General features: G+C 40.0%; 1 protein-coding gene across 1 annotated transcript in view; it reads right to left on the bottom strand.

Annotated features, from left to right (window-relative positions):
* The window catches only part of LOC102416882 (nesprin-1), a gene marked incomplete at its 3' end in the record, with an annotated part of 177,120 nt that overhangs the window by 106,824 nt on the left and 53,776 nt on the right, over positions 1-16,520 (bottom strand). Inside the window, exon 3 of the mRNA XM_023758190.1 lies at positions 6,742-6,803. Coding sequence (XP_023613958.1) covers positions 6,742-6,803 — 62 coding nt within the window. The remainder of the gene's footprint in view (positions 1-6,741; positions 6,804-16,520) is intronic.

Genomic DNA, 16,520 nt, shown 5'->3' on the forward strand with positions numbered 1-16,520 from the left:
CCTTGGGGAATGTCTGACTGCCAGTTTAGGTCCAATCCCTCTGGACATCCCTCTTGCAATCTGGGACCGCTAGCTCCTAGCCACTAACCTGCCTGCCTGCCTGACCACCCCTAACCACTCTGCCTGCCTGCCTGATCACCCCTAACCGCTTCTGCCTCAGGCCTGCTGCTGCGGCTTCGTCCGGAAGGATGTCCAGAATGACGTCCGGAAGATCGTTCGGCTGTCTGGTCTAATTAACATATTATGCTTTATTTTCTCTCATTTTAACAAATGAAATAGAATGTTATATTTGTATTTAAACACCCTTGATTCATTTTTTATGATAGTTGGCTGGGAAATACATATATAGTTTGGCAAAATGTCCTCTGGGGAAAAAATAGGTCTCAAATAGCCATTGTTTAGTGTGTCTATAAATGGAGCTTCTCTTTCAATATGCAATAAACAGAGAGGAAAGGAGACGGAGAGATAGAAACATCACTGATTAGAGAGAATCATTGATCAGCTGCCTCCTGCACACTCCCTATTGGGGATTGAGCCAGCAATCTGGGCCTATGCCCTTGACTGAAATCAAACACAGGACCTTTCAGTCCACAGGCCAAAGCTCTATCCACTGAACAACACCAGCTAGGGCTCCCCTTGTGCTCTTGATTTCTCTCCCACTCTGCCTCTTGGGAGCCCTGTGTCTTCAACATAACTTTATTTTCCTCCATTCCAGCCTCTCTCTCTTAATGACTGATCTTGATCTTTTTCTCTGTTGTTACTCCCCTCCTGGAACCCACGTTTTCAAATATTCCGGAATATCTTCCATTTCCTTTACTGCCCCGCACTTGTTCTCACATCTCAACTTTTGAAAACATTGGTACCCAATCCCGGCCATTTCTCAGGCTCCAGCTTAAATGTTTCTTCCTGTGAAGGCCTGTTCAATGCCCTCCTTCAGATGACCTGGGTGGTTGGTTGTGTCTGCCATGTGCTCCCTGACACCCTACACTTCCCCTCTCATGGACTTTTCCCCCCAGGCTTCACTGTGATCGTCTCTTCTGCAGACTGTCAGTTCCACCATGGCATGGGCTCCCCTGCCTTTGTTTACCACTGTATCCAGGATGCCTTGCACAAAATAGGTGCTTGAAAAGTATCTGCTGCATGAAGAGCTAAATAAACAAATGACTCCTGGGAGTGTAACACAGTGGTTAGCAGCCAAGCTGAGGAGCCCTGGCATTGGGTTTTTCTCACACTTGTTATGTGACCTTAAGATTATTAATTAACTCTAAACTTCAACTTCATAATTTATAAAATGGTGGAAATAATACTTATATTTGATTATTGCCATGAGGATTAAGTAAAATAAAAGATAAAATTGATAAAGTGCAGTAAATGGAACATGGTAAGAGTTAATAAATGGCAGCCCTGAGGTTCAGAAACATTTTTATCAATGACTGATGACAAGCTGGAGCTGAATGAGGACCTCCCTTTGAAAAACCATTACTCAAGACCAATATTGGGCTAATTAAAAAACAACACTACACCTTCTTTTATTGACAGAGCAAACAGAACAGAAAGATTCAGGTTTCTTTTCTCTCTCTCTCTCTCTTTTGGTTAATCCTCACCGGAAGATATTTTTCCCATTGTTTTTAAAGAGAGTGGAAGGAAGTGAGAGGGAGAGAGAGAGAGAGAGAGAGAGAGAGCGAGAGAGAGAGAATCATTGATGTGAGTGAGACACATTGATCGGTTGCCTCCTACAGGTGCCCCCAAAGGACTGAGGACAAAGGACTGAGGATTGAACCTGCAACCCTTGGGTGCACAGCCATCACTGAGCCACAGTGGCCAGGGCTCAGGTTTCTTCTTGAACAGGAAGAAAATTATAGTGTCCCTTTCCTGAAAGGAATTGTAAGGTATGTAAAATAAATACAACCCTTTAAATTTTGTTATTATTACACTATATGAACAATTTGTGATTTGCAATGTTTTGTACAATTGCAGAATCACAGGGATTTCTATTTGAAAACAAAGCAAACCCCCCAAAATGAATGAATAATTGTATCCACAAGGTTGAATAATCTACATGTGTACTAAAAATGGCACAAAAACACAGAAAGTTCTTGTTTTTCTTCCTACTTTTATAAGATTTTTGTTTTCTGCAAAGCATATTTTTGCAAACAGATTGCTCTCTTATTTCCACCCTATCTTCATACTGCTGTCATAATATTTATAGAGTTGTTGCAATAGAATAAAATGTCATTAGTAAAAGAGTTAATCATTTTAATTAGAAATAGTTTATTAGTTAGCAACTGAGAAAGCAGAGAAGAACAAAAATAAAAATTCCTCATAAAACCCTCCCAATTTCATCAATTGGTCAATTTCCAAAGAAGATTTTGAGAAAAAAAAGGGTAAAACTTTCTAAATGAGTCTTTTAAATTGCCCTTTAAAGTATATTTGCATTGTGTGCCCACCACCCATAGCAATATACTAGTACAGATGATGTATCATAGAAATGTACACTTGTAACCGATATAATATTATTAATCATTGTCACCCCAATAAATTTAATTTAAAAAAATTTAAAGAAAATTTAAAAAAGTATTTTAGCCTTAGACGGTTTGGCTCAGTGGATGGAGCATCAGCTCGTGGACTGCAGTTCCCGGGCTCAATTCCAGTCAAGGGCACATACCTCAGTTGCAGGCTCAATCCCCCGCCCAGGTCAGGGTATGTGTGGCAGGCAACCAACCAATTGATGTGTCTCTCTCACATTTATGTTTCTCTCTCTGTGTCTTTCCCCCTCCCTTCCGCTCTCTCTAAAAATCTATGGGAAAATATCCTCGGGTGAGGATTAACAAAAACAGTATTTTTAAAGAAAGTATTGTAACAGCAAGACATGATCACACAATTTAGGATGAAATGGTTTATCATTCTAGATTAAATCCACAAAAATTCCCAGGACTGTTATGCTAAAGCTCTCAGACAACAGAGACTCTACAAAAGATTTACAACCTGCATTTTGGAAAAGAGTTGAAATTCTCATGCGTTTTCTTTCCTGCCAATATAGCACTTTTCTCTTTTCTTATTCTTAGAGATAAAATAACTTGTGTTATATAGCATGAGTAATAGGTGATTTAGGACTAATATCTTGAGTACCAGCAGAAAAGTTTTTTTGAGATGGGTCATTTTCTGACCTTTATTGGTAGATGCCAACAGAAAATTGTAGGAGAGAGATTGTCATTCTCAGGAGTAAGCGAGCACACCACAGGGGGAAGGCCAGTGTGTGCTTCCCTTTTAATTTGGGTGTGTATGGAATTGTGACCTCCATGAGACTATGAAGCCTAGAAGCACATGTGCTTTTAGAGGTACAGGTTACAGGTAGGAATAGCGATGAAAATGAGGATAAAAATGGGGATGGAGAGATGGAGATAGAGACAGAAGGTTGAGTAGTCTTGTGATGGAGGAGGAGAGAGCCTGGGAGAGTTAGAGATGGACAGGCATGGGACAGAGATGGGCGGGAGAATGAGAAAGAAATGGGGCTGTAAATAGAAACTCGGGGGTGAAGGTGGGCAAAAGCTGGGGAAGAGAGGGAGGGATAATAGGGGGTCATGTGATCATCTGCTGGCACAGATGAAGACACAAAGCTTAACTCTATAGCTGTCCTAAAACTGTCAACAGCCAAGGAAGGGTAATGGGGTCAAATTTGATCTTCACAATGTTTTTGCAATATAAGTGCATCAGGAAAGGAAAGTGTTTTCCAATGAATTTGTGGGTTTGGCTATGTTTGACACGATACCACAGCATCAGTATAAACAAGTTCAGGATAACAAGTATAAGTATCCTTGTTCTGTTTCCCTTCTCAGTTTTCCAGGTAATTCAGGAAAGAAAAAGTCACTGGAGCAGAGGAGAGGATAAAAAAAAAAAAAAAAAGAGCAAAAACAATCACATTAGGGTTATAATGGAGCAGTTGTGGAGGTTTTCATAATTTTCTTGGTCTTTCAAAATAATACAATAGATGCAAAAATGTGCAAAGTAGGAAAAACCATGTGGACTTTAGATTCATGTCTGGATTAAAATCTCAGCAGCACCAATTTATGGAGATGAAGGCTGTAAAGTAGCCTGTGTGAAGTACTTAGCACAGTGTCAGAAATACATTTACTATTATAAAAAAAAATCAAGAGAAGATATAGACTCTTTGCTGTTGTTTTATCAAATATCTCTGTATGGTACTCAGCACTGTGCTTAGAGCTATTGGGACTTATAAAGAAATTCCAAAAATTAGCACATGCCTTAGTGATTCACAGTGTTACTGGGAGGCTGAGATAGGGAACAGTACCAGATAATCTAAGGCATGCTGAACCTCACCTACGCTGCAGGTTCTGGACTAGGGCAGAGATTTCAGATCCTTCCGCACCAGAGGCAGGAAACCCAGGGAAAGGGGGGGATGGCCCTGGGAGAAGGTCCAGGGAAACTGCTAACATCCTCCGAGCATTTGCTAGGGAACAGGCGCGCTGTCTGGCATGTGGTCAGAGATGCTTCACAAATGAAAGAGGTTTGAACTCCACAGTAAATGGAGGGCTTAGATATTTAGGTGGGAAATGGTAGGGGCGAGGTCACAGAGCAGGGCTGGAAGAGACCAGAAAAAACAACACACATCGGTAAAGCCTATTGCAATAGCCAGTTACCACATCACTATGTAAAGCAACTTGAAGCAGTGATAAGACAGCAATTACAAAACAGACTTGAAAATAAAGTCTTGGAAGTTAATTGCTCCACAAAGGCCCTTCACATACTGTATGGCATGGCATCTATTCAGACTTCCCCTTCTTTTTAAGGATTTGGTGCATAATAGATGAGTGTGTCCCAAGAATTTTACTTTGAAAACTTTCACAAAGGTATTCAACCTTACTTAAACAAAATTAAAAATTAATTATAAATATATTCGCCAATCAGATTAGAAAACACTGTAGCTTTAAAGTCCGTTACTAGTGTAAGGAAATGAGCATTCACATAAGCTCTTGGTATATATTAAAATTATAAGTGCATATGCCTATTGACTATCCACCCACTTCTAGAAATTTATCCTAAGAAAAAATCACACAAGTGATCAAAGATGTAGGCTCAAGGACTTTCAGTGTAGGGTTCTGTATAATACCAACTAGAAGCCACGTAAATGACCATCAATAGGCTACTTCTTTATGATTTATAACTTATATTTATAATAAAATTATTCATCCATTAATATGACTATGTAGCTCTGTGACTATTGACATGGAAAGATGTGCCCCATGAAACAGAGGCATACAGACCACGATCCTATAAAACCACTTTTGTGAAATCGTGTGTCCCTGTGTAGAAAAGTGGCGATTAATATGTTAGGGATGGTTCTATCAGGATTGTAAGATTTGAGGTAATTTTTCCTTTCTTTACACTTGTAAGAGGTGTATTGTTAATATTATTTACAATTAGCATGTAATCTTCTAACAATATGAAAAAACAATAACTCTATTTTCATTTAAGAAAGAAATAACCTTCCCAATGGATGTTAATTCTGTGGTGTAAGTGATTGCTGCCGGCACCGGCCAGGACCTGAGAAATGAGAGGCATTTGCTGCGTTCCTAGGGTAGAAGCTGGGTGCACCCCTTGACCAGAGAATTCCCTCTCACCACATGGCTTTTGGAAAGGGATTGTAGGAGAGATCATCCAGTTCATCCTGTGTTTAGACACATTGTTCTTGTCTTCAATCTTGGCTGGACTGCGAGCTTTTCAAGGCCTGGGAAAGTGTCTTACTAATTTTTTTCTGTCACCAAAGCCTCTTAGAGACACCACAGTAAGCAGTTAATTTGTACAGTTGGGCTGAAATACATTGCCGTGTTTTGTTTGCTTCTGAACCATAAAAGAGACTTTGGGGAAATCTCTTATCAAAAACTGCTCCTAGGGTTCTGCCTTGAACACTGTAGGCACAGCTCTCAGCCAAAGGATCCTGTCACTCAAGTCAGACAATTGTCCCATTGTCTGTATTTATTTTCACAAATGCAATGATTTTTTTGTTTGCATATTTTTCATCAGCAAGATAAGAGATTAATCTATAATAATAAAAGCATAATATGCTAATCAGACCAGACGGCCAAACGACCTTCCGGATGAAGCTGGGGCTGTGAGAGCTGAGCCCCTTGCACGATTTTCGTGCGTTGGGCCTCTAATTTTATTACAACATAGCTGTATTGGAGTTTGTCTTATATCAATATTTATGTTCAGTCATTACACTGTACAAATACAGTCACTGATACAACCTAATGTCAGTGTCAATAATCTCAGAATGATTAGTGCTTTTAGTGTCCTGTCACCACAGTTACTTCCTATCAAAGCACTAGAGACACTATTATGACCTCCTCAGATAGAATTCTTTGCTTAGGACAGACCACTCCTTGCTGCTTTCTGTTCCAAATTGAAACAAACAGAAAAGAAAATCCAGCACCAATTCTTTTCATATGGCACACATCCTAGCTGTCCTAGGAATAACTGGATGAATATTTCAAGATTCCTTGAATTGACAGGGGTAGCTGCTCTTGGCTCTAGGCATCCTTTCATTTCTCCCAGAGCAACGTGAGCAAATGCTATACGTAGGCAACAGTTAAACTGATGGGGTTGACAATATCACTGATTAGTAATTGGGACCACAGCAAAAGCAGCATGACTTTATACTGTACATTTAATGATTTATTGGCTCAAACTAGGTAAACACAGAACTCTGGTAGTTTCCTTTACCTTGGCCAGATGAGAGTTGATCCATTTTGTGAAAGTTCGTTTTTGTACTATCTCTTGCTCATCTAGAAGAAAAAAAAAACTTAATTAGATAACACAGTATGACATGAAGTTATATCATGAAAAAAAACTCATAGTTACACAACTCTGGAAGTAATCATAATATTATTTTATATTTTAATTCATTTTACCAATTATTGATTAAAAGAGTAGTCACTATAATTTCAAGTATATTAATCAATTAGGCTATTCCTTTAAGGATTATCAGCAAGTGCTTTAAATTTTATAATATGTTAGTCCTATGTTTACCTTCATTCACTTATTCAAAGTTCACTGAACAATTATACCTCAAGAAAGCTGTTTGTAAAAAGTTCACTGAGACCAACAACAGTGTCTAAAAAATATACATTATGAATAATAACACTACTTTATAATGCTGTTGATGAGGAACTGACATAACTATCATGACATCAGTTTTAAAGTTCTCCTTGTGTATTTAAAGAAACATTATTTAAACGTATTTAATACTAATCCTAAGAATTTTTCTAATTTCAGCTTTTTAGAAAAACATTATGTGGTCTTACCAACTGCATGCTTAATATTTCTACTAAAATTATAAAAACTGTAATTCATGTAGACATTTTTCTGAACGTATATGTTAGTTCTAAGTACAGTAAAGTTTGATTATATCCTACAAGTAAACTCAGTTCTTTAGTGCTAAGAATCACAGCACTAATTTTATTAATGGAACCTAAGATTCACCTAATTCTTAGGCCAGTCACCTTGGCTGGCCTAAGAATTCTTGGGTCTCTACTCTCATCCCCACAACCAGTGATAAGGAATTGCTGTTGATTTTACTCCTGAATATATCATCTCCACCAATATCAGCTTAGTTAAGACACCATCATCAAATCTGGATGCCTATTCATTTCCACTATTAGAATCTATGTTAAAGCATAGATGGCAGGGACCATGCCTGACTTATCCATTGCTGTCTTATTTACTACTGCAGAGTAGATGCTTCATAGAAATGAATGGAGGAATCTGCTAAGGATTTGCTGGAGACTAAAAAACAGGCCTTGCCCTAAGGAACTGGTCATACAATGGAAGAGACAGTTATGTAAACTAAAGCTCAAAGCAATGTGCCAGCTATTGCAATGGAGGAACATAGAAAGTGCTAAGGGGATATAAATACAGAAACAAGTAATTCTCCTGTAAGGTAAGAGAAAAGGCTAGAAGGCCCAGAGAAGCTAAAAGAGAGGTGCCATTTTATTGAATATCAGCAGAGAAGTGGAAATTTTCTGGTAGAGAACTTTAAAAAAGTTCTGTAGTAAAAAAGAGGCAGTCTTTTAAAAGCACGATGGGTTTTGATTGGATTATAAGTGAAGAAGGTTTAAGAAGGGATTGAAGGTGAGCCTAGAAAACAGCCAAGAGCCAGGTTAGTAAAACCTTTGACTAACATGCCAAGGAGTTAGGTCTCTATCGTAGAGTCAATGGGGAAATCATCAGTGGTTTTAGACAAAGACATGGTCATTTCATGCCTGAGATACACAGATACATATTCTGATGGTAGTGTAGAGGTTTAGTTGAAGGGAGAGGGGGATGGGAGAATATTCGGGAACATACTACCAGGACCCATGTTAAAGGTGACGGATTGTGTTCTAGGGCAGCACCAATAGGGCTGGGATGTGTCAGACGGCTGCAAGGGAACCTATCAGAAGCAGACTCAAAAGGAAGCAGAGGGACAGGAGCTACAGGTACTTTCTATATTTCTGTTTCGGTCAACTGAACAGTGATGCCACTAACGAAGAAAAGAAAAATAGAATAACAGGCTCAAGAGGGAAGATTATGAGAATTCAAGCCCATTGTAAAATGCATATGAAATGTCTGGTTGAGATGACAGCTTCAGCACCGAGGAGAGGTAGCATTTGAGAAGCTAGAATTTGAGGTGGGTATTTGCCAGGGCTGACCAGCAGCCCCTGAGGGATGGATGAATGGATTACTCTGACACAACATTTGCTGTGAAAGAGAGACTAAGGGACGGCCTGGCCAAAGGACCAGGCAGCCTCGATTGCCTGCCTCCTTAGCCTTTTATTGCAGTTTCTATCTTTAGGTACAATCAGTAGGGTGAGTAACCTTGGGAGGACTCCTGTGTTTACATTGTCCTCTAGGCAAGGGCATCAGGGATTAAGCACAAGGATCCCAGTAAACATCTGGGGGTCTGCTCGTGCACAGACTTGTTTGGAAAGGTCAAGGAATAATGAGAGTCGCCGCCTTATGCTCCCAAAGTTTCCCCTAAGTCGAATTCCAATAAACAGGGCAGGCGGCCTTCCACACACTTCCCTTTTATGTCCTCTTTACAAACTTTCCAACCAAGTCTCATGCTTCCCAACAGGTATTCTTACATAGGAACTGGTAATAGGCTCTGATTTAAGGACAGGTGTTGATGCAGGTGAGAATACTGGACAGATGCAGCTCACCCTCCCTCTCCTATAACTTGAATCTTGATTCCTTCCTAAAAGCCAGTCTGGGTGCAGTGTGGGGGGAGGAGGGGCTCTAGCTATGGAAGTTCTCTAGGTGTTTCACCCTTGAGGCTTTCATCACTGGTTCTGCTTCCAAAGCAGGTTGTCCTACAGACCTCAGGACTTGGAGGCTGGGCCTTGAGAGATGTCTATGTAGGAAGGCTAGTGCATGCACATGGTCCTGGGTTAACGTTGTTATAAGAAATGATCCCTAGCTGTTTAATCCACTCATCGTCAGAGGGAAGGCAGGGGAGGGTGGGTGTGTGGGAAGAGATCAACCATTGAACTTGTATGCATATATGCATAACCCATGGACACAGACAGTAGGGTGGTGAAGGCCTGGGGTAGGGGGCAGGGGCTGGGTTGGAAGAGGTTAATGGGAGGCAAGGGGGGACATATGTAATACTTTCAGCAATAAAGATTTTTTTAAAAAAGAAAGACTCCCCAAATTCCAAGGCAGTATCCCTCTCTAGAAATGGGTGACAGATAAAGGGAGCTGGCTCTGAGATTCAATTTCTATATTTCTTTGCTGTGTTTATATATTTCCTCAGTATTTTGACATTTCAGGACAAGATCGTGACATGTGCAGAGATGAAACCCAACTTAAAAAGGGTGATTAAGTTTGACCATTAAGAAACTGTCACACCTAATTATAGTCAACAGTTTTTCTCCCGCTGAGTCATAACTGACAGTGACTTGCTGATTTCCCACAGCTGTGGTTTGCCCTGGGTGACTTACTCATGCACCTGGAAGCTCCGAGCTACAGTAAAAAGGTTGTTTGGAGCCTTGCAATCAATCATGAAAATTTTACTGCCTAGAAATATGTTATGGTATTTTTATTTTACCACATATAAAAAATTTACTATATATAATCCTATATAATAAAAGCCTAATATGCTAAGTGTCCAACTGTTTTTGCAACTATTCAACCAGTCGCTATGACGCACACTGACCACCAGGGGGCAGACGCACTGACCAGTAGGTTAGCTTGCTGCTGGGGTCCAGCTGATCGGGACTGGGCAAGATGGGCTGAACAAGCCCTGGAGTCCTCCCGCGGTCCCTCCCCAGACCGGATCATGCACCATTGGGGTCCCTCAGCCTGGCCTGTGCCCTCTCACAGTCTGGGACCCCTCGGGGGATGTCGGAAAGCCGCAGACCAGGCCCAGGGACCCCACCTGTGCATGAATCCATGCACCGGACCTCTAATATATTAATATATTACATAAAACTAAAAGAGAATCCTATGGTAACTAGCTTTTAAATATTATTACTAAATTTTTTTAAAAAAAAATACATGCCCTTTTAACATATGGTGTTTTAAAAAATGCTAATAGTAATTGAAATTAACATATTTCAATATATTTAACAAATTCTTCTATAAGAATTTATATATGAGGGATATAAAATTTCATATATAGGCATGGACATAAAGATGGCATATTTTTATCAGAACCATAAAAAATAATTAAAAAACAAAATACTGACTTCAGTGTCATCTTAAATATAGAAATACAAAAAAAAGGACTGTTTAAGTAAGTAGACAGTTGTTAAGTCTGAAATTAGGGGCATCATGTATTGGTATTAGGGGATCATGTATTGGTATATTTATTTTTGATTGGTACATTCAGTTTGCAATAGGTTATGATTAACTTCTTTGTTTTTACAGATTATTATTATACACTTCCGGTGCTTTAATGACAATAATGCTTAAAGAAAATCTTAAAGATTTTAATTACCTGAAAATCTAAATTTTGAAAAATCATACATTTACAATCATATTGTTCCTAATGGTACCTAATAAAGTAATCTTTGTCATTTTTAATGCAGATGAATTCATCTCAATAAAAAAAACTGGAAAGGATTTAAAAATAGAAATATAGAGATTAAAATTTTTGATACAACAAAATGATGTTGCTACAAAGGAAATAAAAAAACACAATAAGAACATAGGTGACAATGTAATTATTATTTATTAAATAACAGTCACAATCAGATGGCCTAAGTTAAATGATTGTTTTGGGATCAGAATTATATGATCCTAATTATAGATCTACAGTTACTAAACTCAATCACTAATTTTGTCAGACATGAGTAGGATCTAAGGTATATTGAATATTTTAATGTAATGACATAATTAGTTCAATTAATGAAATAAACAGTTTATAATTACCCAATGTTTAAATTTTTAAATTAAACAGTGGATGAAAACAAATGCATAGGGCCAGGCTGTGACTGATTGCAAAATATGTCCACAATTCCTCCTGTCCCGGTCACCACATCCTTTGCCATGTCACTTTGCTGCTTCTCCTACCAGAATGTAGTCAATTTCTCCGCCCCATGAGCCTGGGCTGGCCTTGAGACTTGCTTTGACAAATAATGTGGATAATGTGGCTAAAGGGATTGCTTATACATCACTTCTGAGGCCAGGCCTTTGTAAGTCTGGAGCCCTATTTTGGCTCCACTGAAGCTCTGCCCTGAGACCACCACACAAGGAAAAAAGTCACTTGGAGGATAACTGACCCCTCCCCCCAGGTGACAGCCAACACCAGCTGACAGCCCTTCTGATGCTCCAGCTGAACGCAGCCACATAAGTGAGCCGAGGCACAGCCAGCAGAAGAAACACCGAACCGGCCCACAGAGACATGAGAAACTGTAATGTGTTATAGCGTCAGCTACTCAGTTTTGGTGGTGGTTTAGCAAAGGCTAAGTGGAACAGAAATCGCTACTGAGCGTGTAGTGCTGCTTTAACGTGTGGTGTTGGCGTTGGGGCCTGGTGAAGACGGACGGGGGAGGACACCGAGAGACTGTTAGTGGAGGCTGAAAAGAACAGTGAGGGGAGGGCTGGAGAAGACTGGAGAAAGAGCCACAGGTGTTTCATGTATATACTAGTGACCCGGTGCACGGATCCATGCAGAGGACACCGAGAGACTGTTAGTGGAGGCTGAAAAGAACAGTGAGGGGAGGGCTGGAGAAGACTGGAGAAAGAGCCACAGGTGTTTCATGTATATACTAGTGACCCGGTGCACGGATCCATGCACATTGAAAGGAAATTAATTAGAAGAAATATTTTAATATTCCTATTCGCCCTTTCTCTATAATAGAAATGTCAACAAAAACAAGCAAATTCATGATCAACAATGACAGATCAAAATATACGCATGCGATTGGCGTCAGAGAGAGCTTTATATGTATCGCACATGCGCGAATCAATGTTTATTTTTAAATTGCCAGTGTGTGTCATATGTACTGGTCGGTTGGTCGGTTGGATGGTTAGACGGACATTCGGTAGGTCACTTAGCCTCTTATATATATAGATATTCTATCATATGCAATAACCTGAACTGGTGTGTCTGGCTAGAGAGATTCCCTTGCAGAAGGCTGAAAGGGTCAACTGGTGCCTGGCTAATGTGGCTCAGTGGTTGAATGTCGACCTATGAACCAGGAGGTCATAGTTCAGTTCCCAGGTGGGGGACATGCCTGGGTTGCAGGCTCAATCCCCAGTATGGGGTGTGCAGGAGACAGCCAATCAATGATTTTCTTTCATCATTGATGTTTCTGTCTCTCTCCTTCTCCCTTCCTCCCTGTGGTCAATAAAAATATATTTTAAAAACAATTATGAAAGTGTCAATTGGTGTCTTATAACAGACTGGAAGAATAAGAGATAAATCAAAGAAGGAACTTTTAAATTTGAGAGTAGAATTAAGAGGAAATCTCTGATGTGGTAGATTAGGAAATATGATGGCCTGTCACTTCCAGTTTCTCGTGGAAAAAGATTTACAAAGTAAAAAATAGACTTGAGGTAGCAATAAATCATGGGTGTAACTGTAGGGCTCTTTGTTAAGAACTCTAAAGTTTTAAGGTAGTGCCTTGCTGAACTTTTCAACTAGACAAACCAGCATCTAAGAATCTTAAGAGCATTGCTCATAGCAGTTTCACGTGTGGTTCAAAGTTTGTTTCAAACTTTGGGTTTGGGGGACACAGAATGTACTCCAAGCAGATCTTAAGGAAGCCAAGTAAATTTTAAGTAAAAACACCACCAGCTCGCACTTAGGGACAGGCCAGTTTAAAATGAGGAGAGGACTTGGGAACCAGACATTTCTGTGGCTAGGAAGAAGCCTAAGAAAACTATCAGCCACAAACATGAGTCACTTGTTATCTATAATAATAAAAATGTAATATGCTAAGTAGACAAGACGTCCTTCCAGACATCCTTCCGAATGACCTTCTGGACGAAACTGGGGCTTCAAGGGAAGCCCAGGTCCCGGTGCCAGAAGGAAGCTGGTGCCAGTAGCCGGGGGAAGGAAGGCCTACTCTTGCACAAATTTTGTGCATCAGCCCTCTAATCAGAAAGATAGGAAGTCTTGCCCCTGGATTAAAGGAACTGGCTGCATGTGCCAGACTGGATTTCAGAGTTACTTTGGACCATGACGGCTATCTCCTTTCATTCCTCCCTTCTTGGGAAGAAGCATCTGCTGAAATGGCTATTCCCCTGGTCTCATCAGTGCATGCTGGGTCAGTAGGGAGCAGTAACTTCTGTTTTATGTTTACAAGCCTGGAGACTGGGAGAAATTACATGGAGGAGCCTCATCCATACCTGGACCAGATGCAGACCACATGATACTGAGCTTGGTGTCATAACTGGATGAGACTTTTGATGTCTTGAGAGGAGATGCCTGTGTTTCGATGTAGAAAGGATACATATAATGGTGACCAGAGAACAAATTTCAAATTATGGCCACAAAGTTCTCTGGTCCCAATATGTATCTTCCTTTGCAATGTGGCCTTGCCCTTCATCCCATCAAAGAGTAGAATGGATCTTCCCCTCTCCTTGAATCTGACCTTGTATTGTGCTTGCTTTGATCAATAATGTAACAAAAACAACTTTACATCATCTAATTCTCGGCCTTTAGAAATCTCGCAGTGCTTTTTTTTTAGATGTCCTATGTCATTGCCCTAAAACCATCATGAAAGAAAGCAGGAGGACAAGAGCCCGTGTGAAGAATTCGGATGTCCTATGTAATAGCCAGAACCAACTGGGTGAGGTCATCTTGGACCTTCTATCTCAGCTAATCTGCAGGCAAACTCAATCCGGGGGAAGCCAGAAAATTTGTATATGTTTCCATTGAATTATTATTGTCTAATTAACTATTTCAGAAAGTTATCATATTGGGTTATTCCCACAGTTTATATATTTATTTGGGCACAAATCTTTACCCAAAGATAGATTTATTTAAGAAATACCAAAGCACAGTAAGTCTATGACCTTTGCTGAAAGATTATATAGAAATTCCATGATTTTTCCAATATGAATGAAATGTCCTGTGATGCCTAAGATATGCTGTCATTCAAATCTAAGTTTGGTGCTATGTGGTGCGGAGCGGGTGGGAGGGGAGAGGGTGTGGATATCCTCATATTGTGCTTGGTTTATTTTACTATTCTAAACCTTTAAAATATTTTCAGAACTTTAAAAAGCCAAAACAAGAAGTAGCTGATCAGCTTCAGTTGATTATTGTTAGTTAAAAATATAGTTGAGCCATTTCCCATAACATTTTAATTTTATCACTGTCAGACCAGGGAAAGCATACAGCATATGCCAGCCAGTCAAATAAAAAAAATTAAATCTTCAAAGATTTTAATGTGTTTGATGGAAGGCAGTTAAATTATCTGGTTTTCTAAGGACACATGGATCAGACAATGTACCTGGCAGCGAACCAGCAATGGGTTATTCCTTATAAATACAACAGCAGGGAATATGCTTTCTTTAAATGAGAATTTTAATTAGGTATGTATGGAGGTATGGGAGAGAGGAGGTAACAGGTACACCAGCCTTGGATACTTAAATAGCCCTCAATTTCAAAACATTTTAATAAAATCATTTGGAGGGAAAAAAGGAATTGAGAAGTGGTTGTTTATAATCTTTATCCCACTTACTGTTAAAATTCATACTTTTCTGTGCAGAAATATTAATGTCTGTGATTACAAACTGCTGATTGAAGATGATAGATAGTATGTGGCATGCCCACCATATTTTCCTAAAATTCAAAAGATTCTGAATTAGAAAACAAAGCTGGCCCTTCATCTTTTGCATAAAGAATCCTGTATACAGTCCAGCTGACTTGGCTCAGTGGCTGAGCATCAACCTGTGAACCAGGAGGTCACGGTTTGAATCCTGGTCAGGGAACATGCCCAAGTTATGGGTTCAATCCCCAGTAGGGGGCGTGCAGGAGGCAATCGATCAATGATTCTCATGATTGATATTTCTATCCCTCTCTCCCTCTTCCTTCCTCTCTGAAATCAATAAAAATATTTTTTAAATATTTTTTAAAAAAAGAATCATGTATATAATACTAGGTACAAAGATAAATGTGTGTCCAACAGCAGAGCAATAACTGTAATAAAGAGAAAAGAAGCAATAAGTATAATGAGAGAGTGGAAACAGCAGAACCCAGTATGGCAATCCGTACCAGTGGCTTCTTCAATACCTTCTAATTCTAAATAAAGATAAGCAATTTGAATAGTTTTGGCAGGACTTTGTGTGTGTTTTCCCCATCCCTTTTTCCTTCCTCTGTTTGTGGACATACAACATTGCGAAAGAAAATGATCACATGGTGAATTAATGAAAATACCTTATGTCTTTATCACATGTGAATTCATGTTCCCATGTATACTCACTGGCTTCCGGTTACAAAAGTCGTCTGGCCAAGTAGACAGAGGAGGTCCCATTAGCCCAGTTAATAAGAACATGAAGCATGGTGGGGGTTAAGACATGTGTCGGAAATCTAGAAAGTGGAATAAAGGCTAGAGGCTTACAGAACCATGGCCCGAATTCAGGAGGTCTGACTCCTACTCTGATTTCATTTCCACCCGATTCACTTGCAGATCACTTGCCTCACTTATTTAATAAATGCAGTTGTGCCCTCCTGTGTGCCAGCACCCACTCTGACCAGCGGGGGCGCAAGCTCAGAGGATGGCTGTGGCTCCTCACAGTCCAGCAGGGAGGGCAGGACTCAAAAAAGTGGACCGCAGCCCGAGTCCTGTACATGCAACGCAAGGAAAGACCACATAGTAACATCAAATCAGTGAGTGGATAAAAAGAAAGACCACAGTTATGAAATGAAAGGCCTCAGGCAACGTGAACATGCAGAAAATGCGAGCCAACCCCTGCGGTTTGCTAGGATCGCAGCGAGGAGAAATTGCTGCTTCTACCTGGGAGATTTCTCCTGAGCAGCAAGGACAACTGGTCTCCTTGGGAAAGCATCA

Source organism: Myotis lucifugus, unplaced genomic scaffold (assembly GCF_000147115.1).
Source record: "Myotis lucifugus unplaced genomic scaffold, Myoluc2.0 scaffold_125, whole genome shotgun sequence".
Taxonomy (NCBI): Eukaryota; Metazoa; Chordata; class Mammalia; order Chiroptera; family Vespertilionidae; genus Myotis; species Myotis lucifugus.